This window comes from Sander lucioperca, chromosome 6, assembly GCF_008315115.2.
Source record: "Sander lucioperca isolate FBNREF2018 chromosome 6, SLUC_FBN_1.2, whole genome shotgun sequence".
In the NCBI taxonomy this organism is placed as follows: Eukaryota; Metazoa; Chordata; class Actinopteri; order Perciformes; family Percidae; genus Sander; species Sander lucioperca.
In genome coordinates this window covers 31384873-31411778 of record NC_050178.1, presented here as the reverse complement: position 1 = coordinate 31411778, position 26906 = coordinate 31384873, and the positions used below count along the sequence as shown (strand labels likewise).

At 39.9% G+C, this 26906-nt stretch overlaps 1 protein-coding gene across 4 annotated transcripts in view; it reads right to left on the bottom strand.

Annotated features, from left to right (window-relative positions):
- LOC116065955 (RNA-binding motif, single-stranded-interacting protein 2-like) overlaps nucleotides 1-24346 on the bottom strand; it is a 31690-nt gene extending 7344 nt beyond the window's left edge. Inside the window, exons 1-12 of one of the 4 annotated variants that reach the window (XM_031321635.2) lie at nucleotides 24078-24346; nucleotides 14046-14209; nucleotides 9120-9178; nucleotides 8639-8730; nucleotides 4879-5036; nucleotides 4662-4741; nucleotides 4431-4540; nucleotides 4203-4246; nucleotides 3914-4007; nucleotides 3585-3635; nucleotides 3215-3325; nucleotides 2446-2526 (exon numbers count right to left, since the gene is read on the bottom strand). In XM_031321635.2, coding sequence (XP_031177495.1) covers nucleotides 2446-2526; nucleotides 3215-3325; nucleotides 3585-3635; nucleotides 3914-4007; nucleotides 4203-4246; nucleotides 4431-4540; nucleotides 4662-4741; nucleotides 4879-5036; nucleotides 8639-8730; nucleotides 9120-9178; nucleotides 14046-14209; nucleotides 24078-24149 — 1116 coding nt within the window. In that variant the 5' untranslated portion in view covers nucleotides 24150-24346. Of the gene's footprint in view, nucleotides 1-2445; nucleotides 2527-3214; nucleotides 3326-3584; nucleotides 3636-3913; nucleotides 4008-4202; nucleotides 4247-4430; nucleotides 4541-4661; nucleotides 4742-4878; nucleotides 5037-8638; nucleotides 8731-9119; nucleotides 9179-14045; nucleotides 14210-14466; nucleotides 15009-24077 lie in introns of those variants that run through there. The other 3 variants (XM_031321644.2, XM_036002114.1, XM_036002115.1) reach the window with 3 other exon arrangements.
- Nucleotides 24347-26906: the final 2560 nt, after the last annotated feature.

The window sequence follows — 26906 nt, the reverse complement described above, 5'->3', positions numbered from 1 at the left end:
ACAAAGGAATAAGATTTATACACAGATTTTAATTTCCCAGTTCCATCTACAAATACATCAAAGAAAATCGGATAACGAGATTGTTTTTCGTTTTCCGTTTTTTAATATCAAAACAAAAAACGAATGGGTTGTTTTCCGACAATCGTCCAAGTACACGGTCCGTGTACTTGGTGGCCAACGGATTTTCGTTTTGAAAAGAAAAAAACAAAAACGAAAAACGGCCAGTTTCCCAATTACCATTAGTAAATAGGAAAACAAAAAACGGAAAACAACCCATTATTCGTTTTTTGTTTTGATATTAAAAAACGGAAAACGAAAAACAATCTCGTTATCCGATTTTCTTTGATGTATTTGTAGATGGAACTCGGAAATTAAAATGTGTGTATAAATCTTATTCCTTTGTCAGTACCCGATCTGTACCGCCTGTAAAATCCGTTCTGTGCACTGCCTGATCAGTTCTACGCTTGCGCGAACACTGGCAAACTTCACAGCTCTATGCACGCATTGGCATGAGGATGTTTGGACATTCCCGGTTACCGGAAGAAAACATTAGACAGTGACAGTAGACCGTTATGATGGCAAAGATGAAGTTTACAAGGTGTTTGCTGGAGTTGCCTAAAGTATCTGTTAATGATATACGGAGGTCGTCCGGCCATCCAGTACAACACCATGTAGCAAATTAAATAAAGGCTTCAAATTTTACGTTTCGTCATTTCTTTACAACTTTGAAGGTAATTTGCTAACGCTAGCTAGCCTGAGCTAGAAGCCTTGCTTTGGTGTTATAAGTCATGACTCCATCCTGCTTCAGGTTAACCATGTTTTAAATAAAGTTTAAGCATGTGTATACCTCTCACTTCATGTGTTTGTACTTTTATGAAAGTATCAGGTAAAAACAGGGCTACAAATGAGATCTCTGTGAGAGACCAGCATACTCCTAGCAAACTATTATGTAGCTCAATGCTGGACATTTCACCCCTAATTCCGGTCACTTTACTGTATTTGTATTTGTTTAGTATTTGGTTTAGAAGCCTTTATTGGTGATTGTTTACGGTACAAAGTCCTGCTATATACGTACATAGCTAGCTATATATGCTCCGCTATGTCGCGTTAGCATGCAGCTACAATAGTTAGCTATGAGTATGCTAACGTTAGATTGTAGTGGAACGAAGCAGCACTTTCTAACGTCAAAAATCGCAGACCAAACACTACACAATCGGACATGTTTCAGCAGGAATGTGACCCGGAATTGGGGAGAATTTAACAACATTGCCAGCTAAGATGACCGTTAGCATGTAGTTACTATAGTGTTTACTGCCGTTAGCATGTAGCTACTATAGTGGTATACAGCAGTGGTGGCTGGGAGAGCTGTCATCCCATCTTCAAAAGGACACTTATGTACGTTTACACTTCATGGCATTAATAATAGACAGTCTATGGTTATTAGTCAAGACGAAGTATTAGATAAAACATTAACGTAAACAACACAACAACGATGTCGCTACACGGTTTTGGATCAGTGACAAGTTTCGAATGTTTGTAGCTATGACTATTGTATAATAAAGATTTAATAAAAAAAGATTTAATAAAAAAGTTGTAATGTTTGGTCGTAAAGTGTTGACACATGTTACTTATATACAGTCTATCGTGCAGGCAGAACGGATCGTGTACCGACAGTTACAAATCGCACAGGGACATTGTTAGTTTTCTACTACGTAATTATGCGCATCCACAGAACGGATCTTACAGGCGGTACTGGCCAATAAATGCTATTGAAGGGCGGGTCTTGGCGTGGCGGGAGTAACTTCCGGGTCACGAAAAAAATACCAATGCAAAATTAAGGAATACGACTTATACACACGTATTTTAATTTCCGAGTTCCATCTACAAATACATCAAAGACAATCGGATAACGAGATTGTTTTTCGTTCTCCGTTTTTTAATATCAAAACAAAAAACGAATAATGGGTTGTTTTCCGTTTTTTGTTTTCCTATTTACTAATGGTAATTGGGAAACTGGCCGTTTTTCGTTTTTGTTTTTTTCCTTTCAAAACGAAAATCCGTTGGCCACCAAGTACACGGACCGTACACGGACCCTCTTGCTTGCCCTTTGTTTCTGTTTTATCTTTCCAAAACAGGACATGAACCAACACTGATATTTCTGCTCTAATATAATTGTTTTGGTATTTACAGAATACTACAAGAATCACCAAAGCCACTACGCCAGCTTCTACCTGTCATATACCACACACACCTTCAGGGCACATGGACACTGTCCAGTTCAGTAACTCAGTCAGTTGGCAGTTTGAATAGTCACCTCTCCTGCTTTTTAAGCTCACAAATGTGTCAAGTTTTAGTAAATACGTCCCTATAAGAGTTTTAATTACTAGTCATCCCCTTCATGGAAATATAAAATATAAACAGCTGAGGTTGAGGCTAGCTTCATACCTCTACTGGGACACTGGAGGGAGGCACTGGGGTGTACTGGGGGATGTAGGTCCCCTGCATAGTTGTGTTGGCCGGAATATACTGTAGGGAAGGCAGAGAGGAAAACACAAATTGTGTGTAGTATTTGACATGAATATTTGATCTTGTGAATTTCAGGACAATATGGGGACAATTTTCTGCCTTGTCAATAGTGTGTGTGTGTGTGTGTGTGTGTGTGTGTGTGTGTGTGTGTGTGTGTTAGAGGATGGATACCTGACCCGAGCCCTACAGGACCCAACGGTACCCGATGGGCCGGGCCGGGTTCGGACAGATATTTAGAAATGTTCGGGTTCGGGTCGGACTCGGTAACATCAGCGCGATAAGGCATTGACCATTTTAAATTTAAAACAGCTTATTATGTAGGTGTTAACGTGCGTTTGTTGCCCCGTGTGCGCTGATGCGCTCATCTGTTGACATTTCCAAATGCCTTCCTACAGTTGCTTAATAAACGCAGGCTTTCCACACAAACAAACGTACATGTGTCATTAGCATGAGAAAAAAAATTTGATTTTAACTGTGTCGGATGTGGGCCGGGCTCGGGCAGAAAAATACGCCCGATCCACACTCAGTAAATATATTAAAGAATAACGACTCATTACGCTTGGATGAATGAATGAAATAGTATTTTTTTTTATTAAACAATGAGTGAGACAACAAGAACAAGTGTGTATGTGTGTGTGTGTGTGTGTGTGTGTGTGTGTGTGTGTGTGTGTGTGAGATTGGTACTGACTGTGCCCGTGCTGCCCAGGGACATGTGGCTTAGCTGCTGGGCGAGAGGACCCATCATGGACGTGGGCTGGATGGACATGGCATGATCCATTGTTGGGGTAAGAACTGTACCCTGTGGATGCATAGAAACACACACAAACTTACATTTGTTAAGTCTGAATCACTATCTCTAAAGGAATGTGTTTTAGATCCATCACAAGTGGCCCCACATATAGAAATATGCCGGGGAGTAAAGTTAAGCTCTACATTTGGGTGGAATGCATCTCAGACCACCTCCACAAATGTTGAATGCTTCTTGCTTACGTTTATGCTTTTTTGGTGGCTTAGAGTAAATGGGGTATATGAGAGGAGGAGATGGTGGTGATACTCACAGCTGGCTGCATGAGGTATGACTGATGGTGCATCCAGGACGGATTGTGTACCTATAGATCAGGAAACACGTCATGAAACTCATTTTTAATTAGTTGCTGTTGCTTGCACAGTCCCCTCAGAGCCCGTATTATGCAAAGAGAGGTCATAAGAACCTGAACACATATAATTAGTACTGTGGGCTGTGGTCCTCCCTGAATGTCTGTTAACTTCATAATGTGGACATAATCAGCAGTTTGGCACAGAAAAGCTTAAGAAAATGAAGTCTTGGTATTAAAACATATTTTAAAAAGTCAGTATTTGAATTATAAACACAAATGAAATAGCCCACCTGGTAGGATGAGACAGGAGAATGCATGTAGGGTGAGAGGGAAGTCTGGGCGATCATTCGGTTTGGAGCCAGACTGTAGGGTGAGGAGTAAAAGCTGCCGAACAGACGGAGCAAAGACAGGAAAGAAAACATGAAGGCATCATGTCAACAATCTGCAGTATGTCTCCAACTGCATTAAAAGCATTTCTGTGTTCACACAATGCCCAGCAGAGGGCAGCACTTGACTACGTTTGAGTTATTTTCCTGGAGGGTTGAGACTGTTTTCAGTCAGTCCATGAATACCACTCACCCATTTTGTAAGGCCGTGGGGTCATACGCAAGAGTCATTCCTCCCTGGAAAAACAATACACAGGATTTAGAAACAGTGAGGTCATACAAACACCGGCGCAGTCTGTACTAAAAAAAGTCATCTAGCACAGAGCGAAAATGATAGTCTTGCTTTAATTTCCAAAAGGAAATGTAACATGAACAAAGGAAGTTCCCTTTAAGAATCATGAGTTAAAAGTGGCCATGTTACCGTATCTCCATCTCTACCCCAGGGCCTTCCATTATGGAGGTACTTCCCCTGGTTCTGCCTCTTCTTCTGACCTCCGTCTGCAAACTTACATAATAAGGGCTCTGTGGGCACTGTGAAAGTAACAGATCAAACAAGAGAGTGAATCTAGTGGTCATAGTGGGGAACAAAACACTGAGCTCTGGCACCAACAATTTCAGGTTCCTATAATACCAAAAAAAACATTCCACGCACCAGGCACTCCTGGTGGAGTCTTGATGAATTTGCCATTGAAATGCTGAATTATGGCCTCACACTTCTCCGTGGATTCCATTCTGAAATACAGTCAAAAGTCAAATTGAATTCTGCTTGTGGAGCGCAGTTTACATAAGGATTATACTACGTTTTATTTACAGCACAAATTGTACTCAAATCATCACACACCACCATGGAGTAGTGTATTATATCTGACCTGGCAAATCCCACACCGCGGCTTGTCCCGTTAGCATCTCGGAGGATGCGTGTGGAAATGACCTGGCCAAATGACTTGAGCATGCTCTCCAGCTCTTGCTCATCCATAGACAGTGGTAGGTTGGAGATGTAGAGGTTGGTGGGGTCCTGCTCTTGTTGCTGTACAGGAAGTAGACATGAAAACCAGTTCACATACAGATCTTTTTTGGACCTACATGTAGAGATGTGATTCTTTTTGTTTCATTGCAATACCAATACATGTTGGTGTAGAAGTGGCAGACATCTGAAACTATTGCATTATTAATACGTACTGGTGGGGTGTCTCACTGGGACCCAAAATACTTCAATTAACTTCTTCTTTTTTCTTTTAAAGGCGTAGCATTTATTTTAGCATAACACTTAACAAACATCTTTGCTAATGCATTTGCAAATGGAAAACTTCTCACTTTCAATATCTTTTTCACAATGCAGAAATTCCTGTGTAGGCAGCAGTGTGACAGCAGCCTTTCCATCAACACCTGCCATCACTCTTGGCACATTAATACTTCATCATCTGCATGCACCATGTCAGGCATCATTTTGTATTAGGACTTGATGCGGATAAAATGTTTTTAAGCAATTAGTACCAATAAACTGAAACTCTGAATAATTTATCACCCATGTGTCATTGCCTCAACTAAGGCTGTTTGGTTTTGCAAAATCCACACGCACACATTAATATACTGACACATGCAAATATGAATCTGTCTGCAAAGATTAAGTTGCATATTCAGGAGGAATGTTGTCTAATTAAGAGATCTGGATAGCTACAAGTAAAGAGAGATTATTCAGAGACTTATTTTGTGGCACTAGCTTGAAAGTGAAACCTTGTGTGACTGTGCAGAAGCAGACAGGAAGCCAGGCATGAAGTTAAGGAGTTCAGAGAGCAACAGGAGCCTGGCAACCGGGAGAAAAGAGGCTGGGCCAAAAAGAGGGGAAGGGAAAACAGAGAGAGAAGGAAGAGGATAGAGCAGAGCGAGGGTGGGAGAAATGAGGAGCTTAAAAGGCTGATATTTTGTACAGGAGGGAACTGACAAGATAGGAAGTAGTGGGAGTCTTGCATAATTTGGGTAATGAAAGAGGAGGATGACAGAAGATAGCAAGAAAGGAAAAGAGGATAAACGACTGCCTGCTGATTAACAGGCTCTTCTCTTCCATCAAAATATATTTTAAAGCTACCATTTTCCATTGTGTCCCCTCTTCTAACACTCACTGCTATCAGATAGCTCTGCAACCCGGTTTTTCACTCATACGTGAAAGAAACTGTCAGATGTGGGTCAAACAGCTACCTTAAATGAAGATTTACTACCTATCTGATTAGCCTCTGTTCTCAGCCGTAAGCCACCTGGCCAAGAGATTACCTATTTTCTGTGATTGTCGTCATTCTGGGTGTGGCAACACGGCTATTATGTAACACAGTGGCACACTGCATTAGACCTCATGTACAACAATGAGCAATTTTAAGAGACTATTTAAAACGAATATATTGAATGGATACGAAAAGGACTCGAGGTGTTAGTATTGTACTGACTGTATGGTCCTGGGCTTATATACTAAGTCTAGTTTGGATGGGTTATTATTTGGTTTGATATAGATAGATGGAAATGAAAAAAATAGATGGAAAAGAAAAAAAAAGAATGTGTAAATGTGTGTGTGTATGCATGTATGTATGTATGTACGCATCTGTGTCTATGTGTATGCATGTGTTTATGTGAGTGTAGGTAGATAGATATGCGGTGTATGTAAACATGTATAAATAAGTGAAGCATCAAATTGTTTTGTAGTTAAGGATAAAAATAGAAAAAGGGGGTAGGACCTGAAAAGTTGTTGTTTTTTTAACTTCTTCCTACTCCTTTTTGAACTTATTTGAATTACTTACAATAATTTTGGAAGATTGTGCTGAGATGTACATGTTCTTATTTATCTGTTATTTTAATTTTATTATATATATATATATATATATATATATATATGTAGGTATGTATATATATATTTTTACATGTTCAAAATAAACTACTACAAACAAAAAGACTAATAGTACATTATAAAGGAGAAACTCCTTCCCAGTTTATCCTTTTATTTACCCTTCATCTCAGCTAGTACACACACAATATCCAATTTCATATTCAAACAAATAATCATCCTGTTGTAGATATGAAAATGCTGTTGGATGTAGCCCAGGCACACGTTAATGGGATTTGCTGAGGCGGTACAGTGTATTTTTTTGTGTGTGCCAGGCCTGAGGTGAGCCATGTCTGTTGAGGTGTGTCTCTGTGTATTTGCCTGCTTGTGTGTCGAGCAGCACGGGCGAGCTGACATCTGAGTTTGAACAGGGAGGTGCTGGGAAGTAAGAAGGGATCTATTTTTAACTCTGCCATGGTTCTCCTGCCCCTTATGCACGCGGCTCCTCTGGGCCCACAGCCTCGGGGCTGGGGTGGCCCGTTCGGGGACTGAGCATACTCTGAGGACGGCGAGTGCAAGGTGTGGCTCATTCTGTTTATGAACAACACTCTGCAGCAGCCATGGTGAAGGTGCAAACAAGTGAAACTGCACTTGAGAGGTTGATGTTAAACTGATTTTACACTAATGCTTGTTTTTTCTGACCTGAAGTAACCCAGTGACTGAAGTAGCTGTGTATATTTAGGTTTTTATAGTGGTTATCAACACCTCTGACTGAGCAAATGCTGTCTGGGTGAGTTGAGTCTTAGTGTCCAGTTGCACTTGTCGGGTATTAAGATACACAGGATTGTGTGGCACTCTTACAGAGGAGGCGCAGAGAACTTAGACTCCGGGTTTAGTTGCACTGGACTGGTTCAGGTCAGCTGGCACTGTGGATCTGTTACAGTTTTCTGGGGCTGGGCTGAGGGACACCCTGGTGTTACATTGCAGTGGGTCTGTTTGGGTACAGGACACGGAGAGGGGGGCAGGGACACTGGGGTGGAGTGTATTAAGTGCTGGTGTCAGCCCCAGGCCTGAGCCCAGACGATGGACAATGCCAGCCCATTGTGTCTGTCCCATTGACAGTGGGTGTAGTGGCACCCTCCCCTGGGTTCCCTCAATGGGGAGCCTGAGAGCCAGAGGGATCAGCTTAATGGGCCGACAAGAGTTGCTTTGACTGCAGACACTTGGACAAAGAGCTCAGAACAAGCGCTACAACAGGAGCAGGTTAGTAACATACACAAGCACAGAGACAAGGGTGTGAGGGGAAAGGAGAGAGAAGGTGGTGAGGGGGGCGATGAAGGAAGAGGAGACAAAATGAGGATGAAAGGGAAAGCAGTAAAGGATTAACAAGTAAAGAGTGGTGAATTAACAAAAACAGATTGAAAAGGGGAGTCATTTTGCTTGTAACAAACCTAGTCTCCATCAAGCCAGACTTTATCCTTTGTACAAATGTTGATTATTGGCACAGGTTCACCCAACAAAGTATAACAAACACGCCTCTCTATAAACCAGAGTTTATCTTGCACCCTTGCCAACAAGGCACAGCATGTAACCTTTTACATGACATAGTAGGTAGATGTGTGCTTGATGAGGAAGGGACTACGACTCTCGGTGGTCAAAGTTTAGCAGGTGGCTCTTTGGAGATCAATATATTTTAGAGAAGACAAGACTGGATCAAAAGGCAAACTTGACAAGTTTGGCCTAATGGTGATTGGTGAATTTGGGGGTAAAAGAAGTAGCGGCTGTGTAACAGAGCTGATCAAGAGTTGGTTAATTCTTACTTTGGCCATCTGAGCCTGGACCCCACTGGACTTCAGAGCTGTAACTGCTTTCTGTGCTGCTGCTGGGCTGTCAAAGTCCACAAAGCCATAGCCTGTAAAATAGACAAACACATATTCAAACTGCTGTGTTGTTATTTTGTTTTGGAGTTATGTGCTTTCTTGCTGAGTTAAATATGAAGCTAAAAGCTAGGCAAGCGTAGCATAGCTTAGAAGGGGGAAACAGCTACATTTTCAAATGTGATATTATATGTTAATTAATGTTAGCTTGCTAGGCAAGCTGTTTTCCCCCGTTCGCAGTTTTTAGGCTAAGCTCAGCTAACGTTAACGGTCTGCTGGTTGTAGCTTCATAAAATAATATGAAATTCCCCTTTAATAACAACACAACCAACACCAGTGGGATAAGTGAAGGCAACAGTCATGAAAAATCATGATGCCATCTCTCAATTTAAAAATATAAAATGAGTTAAAACGACTAACTCACCTTTACATTTGTTGGTGGTTTTATCCAAGATGGCCTTGGTCGAAACAATCTTGCCATACCTGTGGGGACAGACAAGAATACAGAAAACAGGGTCAATGACAGATGAGGTGACTATAGGGCAAAGAGGAATCTGCTCCTACCTGTGCATACCAATCCTGCCACACTTCCTCAGGCTGCCTGACTACAGCTGTAAACATGAACACATACTCAATTGTGTCTTTTTGATCACGTGTGTCACAGAAAACTTTGTCCGTCTCAACCCTTCTTTGTATGGTGGTAACTCTGTTCCCTGCCGTTGTTTTAGACAGACAGGAGACAGCACCCTAGGGCCAAAAACAATTTGTTCCAGACCTGTCTTTACCACACACACTTATACACAGACTAACACACAAACACACACCTCTCTACTAAATACAGCTCTGCTCTCGGGTATTTCTGGCTCAAATAAAGCTTTAAAGTGCAAAGTGTCACTAGCAATGTTTGACTTGCAAATAGAAATATTGACTTTCAAGGGAACTTAAGGTTTGCCCGATCCATTTAAATACACACAAAATAATCCAAATGGTGTATGAAACATAAGCCAGTGTCCTATTTCAGTCCACAGTTGTCAATAGAAAAACATTAAAAAGGCCAATCAGTAAAAGAAAAGAAATAATGAATGCATTGATGCAGTATTATAAAACATCAATGCTATGAAAACCACATTAAAAGCAGTAAATGAGAAGTGTTATGTAAGATGCAGAGACTAATGGAATGCAGTGTTATAAGACAGCACATCAGCACTACTGTATAATAGACCTGCCCTTGTCTGGTGAATTTAGCCAGTGAGTTCCTCTGTTTGGGAGACATGGAGTCTGGGCGGAATGTACACTGTAACCTGATGCTTAACCCCTTCAGTTCGCCTTCCTTCCCACCACATCCCTCTCCCTCGCTCTGTTTTTCCACACACACATCGCTGGGTCCTACACTCCCACCTAGTTTCAGTGGACATTTGCCCAGATGACGGCAGAGACCTGTGTCACACCAGTGTCCAAAGTATTTATGCTAAAATGTTGTGGCCTTATCTCCTCCAAGTTTCTAAAATGTACATACAAATACAGGCCATGCATCTTTTTAGAAAACTAAAATAGTAGCAGATTTATATGTGAACAATCTTGATGTCAGCTACCACAATAGAGGCCACAGCTGGATTTGTGCATTCATCGTATTACCTTCAGGATAGATACAGTACATTATAAAGGACACTTCCTCACAGAAATTAATAATTCATTATCCACTGCCACATAGCCAGATGACCTTTGAAAAGGCTATGTTTATAGTTTCCTACTGTCATCTAACAGCTGCAAAGTGGTCATTGGGCGTGAATAAGCTTGATATAATAACCCATTCAAGCCCAACTACATTTTACATTTCTTTTGGTCAAATCTCTGAGCCCTTTGAGCACAAATGTAGAAACATACATTCAAAATGTACTGTTTACCACTGTTAGAAATATTTTAGTAAAACAAAGTAATGTAGTATTCACGTGTTGGGCTCAAATGGATGAACCATATCAAACTAATTATATTAGTAATATATTAGGCATTAATTAAAGAAGTATTTCACTGCTGGGGAAATAGTCTTATCATAAAACTGAGCTGTTTATGCAGTAAAACGATGCACACGACCAGAGAAAACAGAGAAAAGGGGCTGTGGTATTCCCTTTCACTCAAAAGGTAAAAAATCTACAACTACCAGAATGCACTGCGCCGCACCAGACCAATCAACGCTCCTGCTGGTGGGTGACGAATGTATGCACGTCATAGAACTCATATGGCGGCTGGCTGGTACCAAACAATCTTGTCTTACAGGTAACAGTATGTTTCTGAAAACATTTGAGGCGCGTAACTGAATCTTGGTTTATTTTTAATCAGCACTGTCTAGTTTTACAGTTTAATCTAAATTCGGTCTGAGTTTGAGAATAAGAGAGACGGGCGGCTCTCTCTCGATCCGCTTCTATACTCTTTGTATTTGTATGCAGAAGTACAATCTGTAGTTCCAGCAAGGATTTGAGATGGGAGATGAGCGCGGAGATTTGGGCGCTGGCAAGATAGAGGAAAGTTTACCATAGTTCATTTACACATACTACCCACATTGTTATGATATAAATCAGCAGAGTATGTAACTGACTCCACTGGTGTCATTTGCTAGCAGTGCATTTCAGGAACAATCTCTTTTCATTGATGTTAAGCCTCAGAACACACTATTTTGGAAGACCTTGTACTGCACACATGTAGCCCTCAGAGACATTTTTAAATCATTTTCTCTCTTTTAAGAGACACTGTTCCTTCGAGACATATTACTAAACGTACTTTGATAAGAAAATGGCTGAATATAAAAAAAACGAGCACAAACGTTAGGTTTCTTGTTGATGATAGACACATTATGCTACAGTATGCTATCAGTGCATATCTGAATATATTAGTAGAATATATCTCATTATTACCTTATGCTTTTTCCTTATTTCTTTAACAGTCCAAAAATCAAAACATCAATACATGGTTTGAAAGAAAATATCTTGTCAAAAACCAAAGAATAAGAAATAAATGTATATCAAACAAAAGTTTGGCCCGCAATCATAAACAATGACCCAGATTTTCCTGAGTTAAAGCCCATACCTTCAGATCAATAGTACTTTAGAAAAACACTATTAGTGTACTACTATAGTACTATTGATCAGTTTGAGTTTGCATTAGGCCATGTCCACATGTACCAAAACAATCTTTTTTTCCTCCGTCTTCCCTGGCATCGTTTCAAGAATATATGCATCCAAACGGATCCATTTGTAAATGACTCAACACGCTACTTCATATTCCAGGCCTATAGGTGGCGCTGTTTCTGCTACAGAAAGTCACCAAAAAACAGAGAAGAAGAGGCGGAGCATGCGCATAAAGCTTGTGCGCTGTATACAAACAGACAGTATATTTTGCCCTAGTAACCTAATAGGCTCAATATCTTCTCCAGCAGGAACACAAGCATGTAGTCCGCCATTGTTGTTGTTATGAGACGTCATCGCGGGATAAGAGGTCGAAGGCTAGAGGTCGAGGGGTGTGGCGATGACATCATCGATACGCAAGTATGCGGCTTCGCCGTCCAAATGAAGACACAAGGGCGCCATTTTCGAATTTTTTCACCTTGGGACCAGGTTTCAAAAAAGTGCGTCTTCAGGCAGTGCATTTATAGGATTCGTTTGGACGATCGGCCAAAACGATGCAAAACGTGCGTTTACACCAAAAAGCGTCTCCGTGTGGATGGCCCCTTAGAAGCATGATGTAGAAAAACAAAAGCTGTGTTTCATGTTTTTCCCACCAGGAGAGTTCAAAGGTCTGAAGGCAGTGACTGTGTGTGACCCTCTGCTTACCTCAGCTCTCTACAGCAGAACAGCAGCCCACCACACTTTGGAGGCCACAGGGACTTGAAAGACAGCTCTGACCCATAAACGTCTGTCTGACATTCTTTCCCAGCAGGCCATGCTACACTTTTCCCACTAATTTAAGTTTCCCCTTCAGAGGTAGCCGTCCCACCCACCCCTAAAGTCTCCGTCCTCTCTCAACCTCTCTAACAACACTACAATGACTTCTCTGTCAGTCCCCGGTTTTTACTCTCCCTGTGTTTCACATACTAACCGCAGATTTCAGATGTTCTTTTATTGTTCCAGCTTTGACAACGTGCGCTTGTACACAATATTAACATAATTATCAGATACGAGCCATGCAAATATGTACTGTGGATTTGATGTTTCCGAGGCTTCTTTATGTAGGGTCAGAGTGGTTAAACTGGAGAATGACACACACATATTACTGAGGGAGGGGCTGTGCTATTAGCTATGGTCAGTGCTTGTTCAGGGAGGCGTGTTGTGTTACTGCAAATGACCCGTGGAGATGACGGATGCATGGCTAAGGTTCACATTCTGTGACATACAGCATAGCCCTGACCTGCAGCAGCCACAATCTGTTTGGTTGCTTTATTACTGGGTTTTATCTCTCTGTGTTACCCTTTTTCCATCAAAATTAGTGCATATATACAGGTGTTTTAAACAAAGGTAAACCTGCTAAAAATAGGCGATAGACTCCTTTCCCATTGCCAGTAGACCAGTATGCTGGCAAACGTGCCCGGAAAGTGTTACGTTTTCCTGCTACAGCTTTCCAATACAGTGCACAAATCTGCAACCTCTGCTGTACATATTTATTTGATATCTTTGCTAATAAACTTTAACTCTCATTCGCTCCAACACAAACACAGCCCAGACACACACACAAACACACACATGCACACACACACACACACACACACACACTGCTGACAAAAGCCTGATGTTAGTGCATTAAGTGGGATTTTTGGCCAGTGAGAAAGGTGTGTGTGTGTGCGTGCGTGTGTCTGTGTCTGTAAGGTTAGTTTGGGACATGAGGAACAAGCTGTATCCTTCTCTGGCCCCTTCTCTCCTTCTTCACCCCTGTCGTCTCCTTTTCCCAACACACTGCATTCGTTTCCTCTTTCTTTTATTTCCCTCTAAGGCTCTATCATTTTGCCATTTTGACAATTTCTAGTGTTTGGTTTCCTCTTACTTTAATTGTGGTAATTCAGCATCCTTATTCACAAACCACTTTTCGTCAAGATATATCACAGGCACCTGAATTGAATCAAATCAAAATTATATTGTGGCAGACTTTGTAATATCAGCAAATATTGTATTGTCCAAAGAATTGATAGAATATCGTATTGTGATAAAACCTGTAATATATACCTCTAATAAGTTTCCCAAAATGTCACACTATTCCATTATATAAATGAGCCTTATGGTGTGGAATTCTTGAGGCTCAATCTGCATATTAAATCCAATTTTTTTATCATCAGTCCATCAAAAACAAAAGTTTGAAAGTCACTCACGGTTGGCAGAGCTTGACCAGGTCTTGGTCTGTGGTCCCCGGATGGAGGCCGCGGATGTACAGGTTAGTTTTACTCAGCTGTTCTCCTCCCCCACTGCTGTTGCTGCTACTGTTGGTGTTTGGACTGGGGGGCGCCATTTGGTGGCCGGAGGACACATAGGCCTGCTGCAATAAGAAAGAAACATAATTAAATAGAACTGTGCATGAGCAAACAAAAGAAATAATTGTGAAAATACTCCATATTTTCAAACACCAGCAAACATTGGACAAGCACAGCGATGAAAGATATTATTCAACATGTCGTGTGAAAAACTCAAAAGAGTGTTTAGAGATGTTGAGATAGAAAGTAATCCTGCATGAGACAGATGATTTTCTGGGAGCTGCGAAAAATGATATCATAGATCCCTCATGTCAACACTCACCAATTGTGCTTTCTGAGGGGAATGTGGGGCCTCTTGGCTGCCTACTCCATATAGGGAAAAGAGGCCTCTTTCTCCGTGTTGAGTAACTTCTTTTTTACTTTTGGAACAACAACAAAAAATCTTGCGGTGCATATCTAAGCTCTTAAGATCTAAAAATAACATTTAGTCAGCCTGATGATGCGGGATTGAATAATAGACATCAACCGATTGTGAACAATGTTTACGCTTCATCTCCTTTTGCTAATTTACTTATAGCCTACTTATGAAAGCAGGTATTTCTAAATGAATTGCTGCCATCTGTTCAAGCTTGCATTTCAATCACCCTAAACTCGCAGAAGCCTCAGGTTCAGCACCGTCCTTCTGACATTTCCCTCTCAAACTGTTTCTGGGGTTAACAGTTAAGTAGATACTGAGCAAGATGGAATAACTGGGTTAAGTTCCGTCCACATTGCATACAATGTCCATTGTTCAAAACAAGGAGAATTCAAAGAGATGAGCAAAAACAGCACACCAGAAGTTTGTTATTGACACGCTCTACCTCAACTCTTACTGAACCTCCCTCTCATTTTTTATGTTGGGTTGTTTTGTTTCAGCGAGGACTTGCCAGCCGGTGAATACTAGTTGTAAACTATGGTGGTCAACTAGTAGATGACTCACCACTAGGAACATGAAAGGCTGTTGTGCAACAGCCACCTCTCACTGGGATTGTAGTTCTCTTTGGAGCAATCAAACAAAAGATTGTGTAACCATGAAGAGGAATATTTTATTTATTGGGATAAATACGGTTTCATCATTACTTTGAAAAAAAAAAGACCTTTCTTTCCAGGAATAGATCTACTGGCTGTTCTCCAAATAAGACTGAGGCAATAAACAGCAGAGTGCAGACCTGGCAAATGTTTTGTCTGTTTGCTGTGAGAAAATGACTTTAATCACATTAATCTGACAGCCATATGTTTTCATTCAGTGTTGCATACGAAGGAAGAAGAGCAATATGCCTTCAGCTCAGCACCGTGAGGGTGGAGCGTATCATTTGAGAGAGCAATTGGACAGAGGCGACGAGAGGACAATGGGTTAATTATCAGGAGAGAGGAGAGGGTCACTGATCAGACTTAGGGTGTTTATGAAAAGAAAGCCCAGCAGGAAGTCACGGTCACACCAGGACCACCAGCAACGCCAACCAATCCCGCTAATTAGACGCCATCTGTAAGGCATGGCGCCCCTCTCAGACAGCCCCTCTGACCTCTATTTTGCCAGCAGCACGGCAGCCGCTTCAACAACACGCTCATTTCTCTAAAGACAATCCTCTATTCCTCTACTGCTGAATAAACCTGAAAACATTGCATGTGTTTGTTCATGTTAGGTAAGATGGTGACATGACCTGCTCAAAGTAAAACAAAGAATAGAGGCGTGTGCGTTCTTTCCTTTCCTCTCTTTCATTCCAGGGATATTTACACGTGTACCAGTAAAAAGGCACAAATGACAGGATGTACACACACACACACACACACACACACACACACACACACACACACACACACACACATTCTCAGGGCCCCAAAACAGTGTAGTTCATGATGAATACATTTTTGGAGGCAGCTAATTTGTGAATGAAAGAGCAAGACAGCGGAGACCTGTAATCTCGTTCACACACTCTTTACCAGAGTGCCAAGTCCCAATCAAGCTCCAGACTGTACCAGGAGCAGACCATTGCAACAAAACCGATTAAATCAACACACACACACACACACACACACACACACACACACACACACACACACACACACACACCATCTTTGAGAGCTGCATAAGATCTTGAGGCAAAATGTATCATCTATGACCTTTAAACTATACAAAATATAATCAGAAAGTGAACTAATCAAGTTTAAAGTACAAAAGCTTGAAACAGTCTTTGCTGCCCTGCTGGTTGGTGATTACATTTCAGACTCTTGCAGCATCCTTATGCATTTAATTTGCATGTATTGTGTTGAAGACCTATGCTGAAACACCACTTTTTTACTTTTATTTTGAATAGTTGATCAGTAGTTGCGGAGAGAGCAACAAGATCTAAGGAACAAATAAATCATGTCACAAATCTAGGACTGCAACAAACCAAGTTCCCACCTCTGGGAAATTATGACAGGCCAATGTGATGTCTTGAAATTGATTGTTTGCTCTGACCAAAAGTACAAAATTCCAAAGTTATTCAATTTACAAGAAAAACACAGAGAAGCATCACATTTGAGAAAATGGAAACAGTGAAAGCTTTGTGTAATGCTTAATAAATGACTGATTTCCTGATCTATTTAATTACTAATCGTTTAAGCACTAATCCAAGCTCCTATTTAACAGATTAGTAGATTATTAATCAAACATTTAGTCAGTTTTAGCCAACTTCAAACTTCATCATACTAAAAGAACAATCTGATTAGTTCCATTAATTATATATTTTAATGAACATTGATTAAGCACTTTCTAATCTTTATGAATATTCCAAACAGGTATTTCTTACTACTGACGTGACCGTAGAACCATTTCAAACATGAACCTCAGGAGACAACATGTGGGTTTTTGATGGGTTTGCATTTCTCCTCCTCTGCTGAACCGCTCCAAATTCATAACAAAAGGCTAAAAAAAATATCACTGGATATTTTTAGGACCAAACTTAACACAAAAATACAAAACACTTCTATAAATAAAAGCATTTCCTTACATCAATACTCTGAAGCTGCCAGTGTCTTTCTCAAATACTGCGTGCTGTTGGTGCTGGCTGACTTTAATCTTAAAGACATCAAAAATGTAAATTTTTTAAATTTTTTGTGTTGACATCAAAATAAGCTATTAACAGTGATCCATTTATATAAACACTTAAAACGCTTACTAATGTATCTCTGCCTAGATGTCCAACCCTCTTCTTAGTCTCACTCCATCTCTGTTTTTATCTCTGTCTCTCCCTGTGGGGGCTTCTCCAGTCGACCCCAGTTTGACCCGCAGAATTCCATAGATTTCCTGGCTGTTGGGGCGGGGGGGTCTGCCGACCTTCCCATGTCCTGGCTTCATGTCTTACCTCAGACAGGAAAGAGCCATGGCTGTCTGACCAGCTGACTGACTTACATGCTAATGCACAGATTTATAGCCTGGCTGAATGAGGACGCAGCTGAGATGACACTTTGCACCAGCTCCACTGTAGCACTGACAAGGAAAATGAGTCATGGGAAAAGGAATTAGATACCGCTTCTGAAGCATCGACAAACATTTTGGAAAAGCTATTTGACTCTAAAACCAAATCATTTCCTGTTTGTCATGTTGATAAAAACGATACAAACAAAAAAAAAACTACTCATTTGTCAGACTAATACATCTTGTTACATTAGCTGAGGGTTAGGTAAGGACTGTTTGTCTAGTAAAGCAGTACGCCGCAGTATGGCGGCAGGCAAGAAATCCTCTGTATCTGCTCCTGATCTTATCACACGGGCATTTGAATGATGAGCTCTGCATTCCAACCAGGTGACAGGGACACCAAACTCACGTCTAGACTCGTTCCTGAGTCCTCCTTCCTTGCTTTCTGTCTCTAACCCTCCCCTTCCTTTTGTCTTTTTTTATAGGCACCTATTCATCTTACAAACCGTCTGTCTCTTAATGTTGTTGATCACACCTTGATGCACTTGCACAGTGCAAATGCACATGCATGCATGGCTTTTCAAGCCAGGTCAGGTGGCCAAAGCCGGGAAGCTTGGAAACGGATACTGACAAACATTGGCCCTCAGCTCAGCTAGAGATCTAACAAAATGTGAGGCACACCGAGTGTCTGGCATCACTGCGGTACTTGGCATCGGATTTCTGACAGCTGTGCTTTCTCCAAGGACTTGTTCTCCCTCTCTACCTGTTCACCTTGGCCAGTTCATAGGTTGGCACTTAAGCTGGGGACCAATCTAAAACATCTGACACCATTAAACAAAGAGATGGATAAACATATAACTGGCAGAGGGCCAGAAGGACAAAGGTGACTCTACAACAGAGTTTAATGAGAACAGAGCCACTGCAGCAGAACAGCTGGTTTAATATACACACAATAAAGTAGCCCTGTAGACATCAGTTATTTGTGTATGTAATGTATTTCCTGTTGTGGAATTGTTACAAACATGCATTGATGAGCATATATGATGTGTTCAAACTCAAAGCCTTTTGTACACAGCATTTAACTTTGGCATATAGAAAAAATGTAATTAAAGCAAGATTATTATGTTGTAATTTTAGCCCGACCAATACTGGACTTTTTAAGACGATATTTACTACCTAATATACTGTAATACATATAGCTTATTAGCTCAGGGAGTTTACAAATCTGATAATGATATATGGGTGCATAGTATCTTTTATTTTTTAAACAATCTTGGTACAGATCCCTTAGAAGTGTTTTTTTTTTATTGTGACCAATATACATAGTGAGTGGGACATTACAGTGTAAAAATCATCTTGTCTTTGCCTTCTGGTGGATGTAATTGAGACACTGTTTCTAAATTACCTCAGACATATCATTGGCATTTCTGTATTGCAATATCTTGTTACTTATCATCCAACATTTCCTTAAGATTTAAACTCTATTGGTCAACTCCAACTCAAAACTCCAAAGGCCAAATAAGGGATTAAGATCTTACTTGTATGGTTGTAGGTTACTTGTACATGATGTTACTGCTGGCAGTCACTCTGCTCCTAGCTTAAAGCTGCATTGAATGATTTTTGACCACAACACAAACTCCAAAACAAACTAACAGACACACAGTCCATTGCATTAAAATGTATATGGCTGTGTTATCAATTGCCTACTTACACATCCAACAGTCACGGAGCAACATTATTATCTCTATTGGAAGCATGTTTCTGGCTTGGTTTCAATAAATATAAATTCATCATTAAAGGGATGCATTGATCAGATATGCAGGATAGGTAGTGGCATTGAGTTTCTTTGTCAATGAAAATATATTTGGTGTGTATCAGTTACATTCAATTAGTAGCAACGGGCCGCCAAAACACAATTTTCGGTGCCACAGCATGCCTGTGTTACCATGTTACCAAATGATTTTAATCAGTTCTATACACTTGGATCAGTACATCCTACCAATAATCACCGCAATCACTATAGTCAGTATCTTTGTCTTTAACTGTTGTGCTGGGCAGGTCATGTTTATTAGAGCTTATTTGAAATGCTTTTGCCCCCAGTCTTGAGAGAAGAGTGATTGATCACTGCCTGCTCAAAATAAACCCTGCTGATTGGACAGTTTACATGTGAATTGTACAATTTGATTTACCAAAGCAGGCCAGCTAAACACTAACTGTCAATGTTGAATCTGATCAAGTTTTAAAACACTAACTGTTACTTATTACATGAATCCATTAGTACATGCAGCCATGATCTGGGCTAACTAATCGCTGTGCCTTTTTTCTTGTGAAATTACTGAGAGGGTTATTCAATTTCACAGAACCATATATTATAATATACATAATGCATAACATAAATAATATTAGGGCTGCAATTAACGATTATTTTCGATTAATCTGTTGATTATTTTCTCGATTATTCGATTAGTTGTTTGGTCTATAAAATGTCAGAAAACGGTGAAAAATGTGGATCAGTTTCCGAAAGCCCAAGATGACGTCCTCAAATGTCTTGTTTTGTCCACAACTCAAAGATATTCAGTTTACTGTCACAGAGGAGAGAAGAAACTACAAAATATTCACATTTAAGCTGGAATCAAAGAATTTTTACTTTTGTCTTAAAAAATTACTTAAACCGACTAATCAATTATCAAAATAGTTGGCGATTAATTTAATCGATTAATCTTTGCAGCTCTACATAATATATCATTATTGCAATTTTTTTTGCAATGTTTTTGGTACACCGTATTCTCTGTTTGACTATTAGAAAAATGGACAAGTTCTCAAGTCACAAGCGCAGGATCTGTGATATAACGAACCTGCTTTACCAACAAAACTCAAGGTGTTCATAAGAGGCCATTCTTTCTAATCAACCATAGGATTCTACAGTATGTTACAAGGTAAAAATCAATCTTTCCTTAATATTTTATGTGCCTGTATGTCGATGTGTGTAAGCCTTTTAACAAGCTTCTTTTGTGTGGAAGCATTTCAAATCAATAAATTGCACTGCTACAACACACAGCAGTCACACTGAGTGTTGTCAAAGAGTAATGTCACAAAAGTTAAGAATACTTAGCATGGGCAAGAATAAGTGACGCCTGAAAGCTGGTGGAGTTGAAAGTGAAATTATTTAAAGAAGCATGGGAGACTTCACTTCTGCTATTCTTCATGTCTGAATGGTCTTTACATCTGTGTCACAATTGAATGCTCCAGTTAATGTTTTTCTTTCATTTTCTTTTCATATCCAGTTGTGTTTTGATCCAATAAATGTGTTGAAGCAGATCTTTAAATCACAGCAGTACGTTGACATTGAAAAGGAACCCCGCCAACATGAGAACAAAAATCTGATTGACAAGTATAAAAACCAGCCCTTCGATGAGCCCCTGAGCGAGACGCTTGATACCTTAGAAGCGGCAAACCGCCTCCTGTTATTTTTCCATCCAGGAAGCGTTACACAGAAACCTACCAAATTTGATTTCAGAACATTAATTCTATTTATTTGAGGGAGGAAATGAGGTGCTGAGTCAGGGGAGGAGCAGCTGGCTTTAAGCACAACAGAAATCAAACACCTCTTAGTCGTCAGGCTGGGTAATCACCTTGCACACACAAAGAGCGCTTTTCTAACCTCTTAGCGTGTTTATTTTGTGATCAGGCTTTTATTTTGTGTACTAGTGCAGCTCAGGTATGGCAGTACGTGAGCAGGAGATAAAGAATGAAGATGAGGTGGATGTGGGAGGAGGAAATGTAAGGAATTGCAGCACAGGAACTTGACCTCTCTGTGAACTTTAGCTCCACAAAATAGAGAGGCTTGGGACCACTAAAACTTATTTTTACACTCTATTTAAAACTTTTTTTATTTCAATTTAATTTGAGGCTTCATTTGTATGTAGTGTATGTTCATAATGTATGTAGCAAGGCTAAGTACATTTTATTTATATAGACACCCTCTGGCCTCTGTATATACATCATTCTAGTCTTTTTCAGATTTTTTAAAGTTACTTATCATCTGTTGTTGTAATTCTGCTGCTGTGACACTTTACTTTACCTGTGTAGGATCAAAAATTCTTATTTCATACATTTCAGTTCATTCATTTATATTTTTAATCAGTCTTTTCAGATGGCATGTTATTACTTGTTCCTGTAAAACTCACCTTTGGCAGTATTTTTGTCAATTTGATTTAAAAAAAGATTTGACATATTCAGAATGGACTGTAAAATGTATAACCTTATTATAGGCAACCTACACAAAAGTCATAAAGGTGAGCGTTCCTATGAGGTCTATGATAACTGCCCTAGTGCTGCATTCATTTCTGCTTAAAGGCTAAATTCAACATTTTGGGGAAAACGCTGGTAGATTTTTACCTTTGACTAAGTTGTTGCTGCATTTAAACGGTCTGAATTGTAATTCCTGTTCAAATGTTTCACCAAGTTGCTGGTGCACAATTTATTATTTTAATAATACATAACAATTCAGTAAATTTATATCCATGTATTTATTATTTACAAAATTAGTAAAGCAATGTTTAAGTCAAGCCTGATGTTGAGTTACACATAAAAGAATGATCCATGTTACTTCCACACAGTGAGGCATACAGCTTATTAATTAAACACTGGTATCGGATCGGTACTCTGTATCGGCCGACAGCCAAAGCCCAGGTATCGGTATCGGTACAGAAAAAGTCAAATTGGTCATCCATAGTACTATCATATATATGACCAGAACAGCAACAAATCCAAGCTGGAACCTGCTAATGTTGCAAAAGGCAGTTTTGCTTAAAAAATAATTGAAACAATGAAGCGATTATTATGTATATAATAGCTAGTTGATAGCTAGTTGATATTGGGAGAGGCATTGCTGTTTAAAATGAGGACAGCTCATTTGATATGCAATACTTAATAACTGTGTAACAGCTTCTTAATTTATATTATACAATTATAATATATACAGTCAGAAACAACAGGGACCCATTTTAAAGAATGAAACTGCAACTGCTGACACTTACAAGACTACACTCCTGATTGCCAGTGTATTTCCTTTTAAGTGACTTTTAACACTTGTATTGGTCCCTGGTGAGCTAAAATGGTATGCACTGATAGTTTAGGGAAGAAATTGTTTGTCAAATAGTCTCCTCATAGCAACGAAATGAGGTCCAACAACGTAGTAACAGCTTGAGTAAAGGACTGCACATAAATGTACATACATTAAAAAATAAATTGCAAATTGTGTGTGTGAGTGTGTGTAGAACAAACAATTCATACACAATGCTGTTTTTTTCCCCGACAGGCACTAGTGTTAACATCAGATCTGGGAGGGATGAGCAGCCAGGCGGTGCCCAAGATCACAAAAAGACAATAAGTCAATATACATTTTCCCAATGCCATTTAGAGTTCTGGAGCACAGCACACAGCAACACAGTCTGTGAAAAGCAGCCAGAGAAGAACAGGAAGAGCTACTGTGAATTTAGTGGATGTGAAATCACAACATAATGTTGCCATGTATAATGAAATAGCTTTTACCATCACTTCTAAGCCATTACGGTCCATAGAGAGAGAACACACATACGTGCAACCTACCTTATACACAGCTCAGTAAAAGGGATTTTAGAAAGCAAAAAACTTGTTTTAATGCAAAAAAAAAAAAATCAGCTCTGCCAGCAGTAACCAGAAATAAATGCATTTTAAAACAATTTTGTAATTTAGGTAGGCTATTTAATTTGTTTCCCTAATCTTGTACTGCTGTACATCAAATCTTGTTGAGAGTATCCTTCCCTCACATATTGGTTACAAAAGTGACCATGTCAACATTGAATGTAATGACGAGAGCGCGATTCATAATTCTGGGAATGTAGTCATCATGGTCTGGTGGGATTTTCAAGGGGTGGGGCATATTCTGCTTTCAGATGGGAAACGAGGGAGAAAAAAAAAACTTTGCAAACTTACGCGGCAGCGGAGACAATGAAGACCTGATTTATTAACACTAGATGTGAGTGTCCGGAGTAAGAGGCAGAATTCATTTTGTAACATGTTCCCCTCAGCCTGCCTTTCACCCTACCCCCACTTCCACAAACACATCCAGGCACAGACGCGCTATCCCAACGCGGTACAGTTCACCCATAAAAGTTGCTCTCCACCATTGACTTTTTTCAAATGAGTGAGCAGAGCCGTATCGACATCCTTACTGTAGTACGCACGCACAAATACTACGAAATAAAACACCAGGGATCCAACATGACAGGACCGAGCGGTAGCTCATTTTCCTACCTACACAAACCACGGAGTACGGCTGCTCTATATGCCGATTTCCACTCCATGAAGTCTGAAGTTAAATTCAGTACGTTTGGCTTTTCAAGGACACTGCAGCTCACTGTCACAAGCCCTTTTCTGTCGCGACAAACGCGGGCGTGTTGCCCTGCAGGGCGAACAAGCCTTAAATAAGGGGAAATCCCAAAAGCGTTTACCTTTTTGCTGTTTCTGCTGTTATAGCCGTTGTATGGGTTGATTCCTGCCCTTGGCGGTACGGAGAGCAGCATTTTTCTCGGCGCTATGTCCGGAGCGGCGAACACAGCCCAGGCTGCCAGCTGACGTCAGCAGCTGGGGAAGTGAGTGCCTGGAGTCCTGCTGCTTGACTGCAAGTGGTGCTGCTGCTGCTGCTGCTGCTGCTGCGGCATGACAGGGGCCCCCACTGCTGGCCCCTGGGCTACTTTTAAGGGTCCTTCACACGGATACAGGTGGTCCACAGAGAAGAGCGGATCAGCTCGACTTCATTCACCTCCCACTGTTATTTCTCTCACAGGGAAGAATAACTAGAAAAAAGCTCCTCAAATCTGTGACTCTTACAACAAAACGCTTGTAAAATCAGGTTATTGTGCGCTAAGTTTTTGTCTGAGGGTCCTTGATTCTCTCCTTGACCTCACGCCACTTCATTAGAGAAACATTCTTTTATTTTTAAGAAATCCTAATCTGTTTTACTTGTATTAAAATATCACAACAAAAACCTTAAACTAGGCTACAGTCCTAGGCGTAATTTACCCCAATAATCAAAACTGGCCATCCAGCCAAATATCCTATTATAATTTCCTTTACATAAAGACATTTGCACCACAACTTGATGCAGAAAATGCATAAATTGTTGCAGAAAGGTTCACAGGAATGCAGAAAATGAAGTGTTTGATGTTCAAAATTTCTCACCCCCCCCCCCATGCCATTGACTATCCTGTATGATATATTATAACATTGAACTATTTATTTGCAGTTTTGACAATATCACTAACATATTTTAACTCATTATACTAGTAGCCTACTATCCAAAAAACAGTTTTTGTAGCTACATTTTTGTAGGCCTTATATAAAACCAACTTTACATAAACTCAGGAGTTTGGGATGGACATGGTTTAACAAAACAAAAACACCTGAGCTTCAGGAGATCTTGTAAAAAAAAAAAAAATCTCACTGCCAAAATAAAATCAAATGGTAAAATTCTAAGCCAACATATAGCTAAAACTACAAACCTCAAGAGAGTAAGGGCATTAATGAAGGACCATGCCAGACAATTTCAGTGTGACATGTTTTTGCTAATAATATACAATGCCTCCTCTTCAATAATATTGAATCAGCGCAGGTTTAAAAAAGCTGACGACAACATTTAGACCTCTTATCTGTGATAAGGGCATACTCTAACAACTCCACCACCCTTTAACCCAACCAGAGTACGTGTACCCTTTTTTGTTTTGCCGCTGTCCTCTTCTTTCTTTGTGTAACCTTCTCCCGTGTTTGTTTGTATTGACTGCTATGCACTCTTTAACTCTGCTGTAGAAATTTGCTACACAAACAATATCATCCACATAAAGTTACAAGTCAAGAATTCTTTATAATTAAAATTCCCTTCATGAACATATTTGAATGTAAAAGTTCAGACAGTTCATAAAAGCATTCATTGCATCCATCCAATACAAAGATGACATATCATATTACAGTAACAATTCTATGCGTAATTTTCAATTGCTTAGTAAAAAAAAAACAGTCTCCCACTAAATACCTTAAATTCCCTTTTTGTTTTAATCAAACTTTGCCAATGAGCTATGTCTGACAGCTCTGTCAATGCTTATATAACAAATCATCTGGGTCAGCTTGAGGTTTGAGTCATTTTTATACACACCTTTTTTAATAAAACAAAAAAGTGCAAATGTATGTATTCTGCTTGTCAGTGTACTGCCGTTATTAAACACTGCACAGGACATACTGGATGTTTCTATAATGAATGTCAATGAGAAAGCACCTCCATAATAGAAAAAAATTAGATTAGTGTCCCAGACCTACTCAACCTTTAAAATGTGTTCATATTGGCACATGGGCCAAAAAAAAAGAATTTAATAGGAATAATGTCATTATTAAAGTCTTCCTTCACCACGGCCACTTCTGCTCCAGTCATCACCTCATCATTACTTTTAAAAGAACACAAAACACTTGTATCTTGTACACAGATAAAGCTCTATACATATTGATCAATTTTGGTGATGTGTGGTGAAAGCATGTGTGGAGATATGATCCACTTGTGTCTAAACCACCTTGTCATGGCCGACTTCCTGTTTACATCCATGATGTCTGTAATAACAGGACTAAAATAGTCTTTATTATAATTTGATCTGTTGAAAAATTCAAAAAGCTGCATTTTTTTAAACTATTCAATTATATACTTGTTACATATAGTATTACAAGCATCTATATAAATACATTTATAAAAGTACTAATTTGGTCTTCTTCTTCAATCTTTTAAGTAGAAGAATACTGTAGCTTGGACTTGGTGTCCAATGTTTTCTTTGGGATTTTGCCTTGTCTTACGTAATAATACACAGGAGCAGCCGATGATCAAAAGTCCATCATATGGTTTGGTTTGTGCTGCCCTACATCTCTTACACTGCCGGTGATTCTGCTGCCTTCCTCCCATGCAAACAATTATTTCTTCCATTAACATGATGTGATCAATTATGCAGCGACACACTGATGCAAAGCAGCTTCACACAACACATATCAGAAAAAGTGAAAACTCTTGAGGGTTTGAGTCAGAGGCAACCATCAGCTAAGCACAGCCCATTACAGAGATAATTTCTTGTAAAAGGCTTAAAATAGGAACATCTGCATGATCCAGTGATGTGGACTGATCATGGTGTAATGCAGTTGGTCCAGTGTATCTGGTGCCTGCAGTTTCCTCTGAAGGGCACAGACGAAGGTTGTTAAACAGCAGACAGACACACACACACACACACACACACACACACACACACACACAC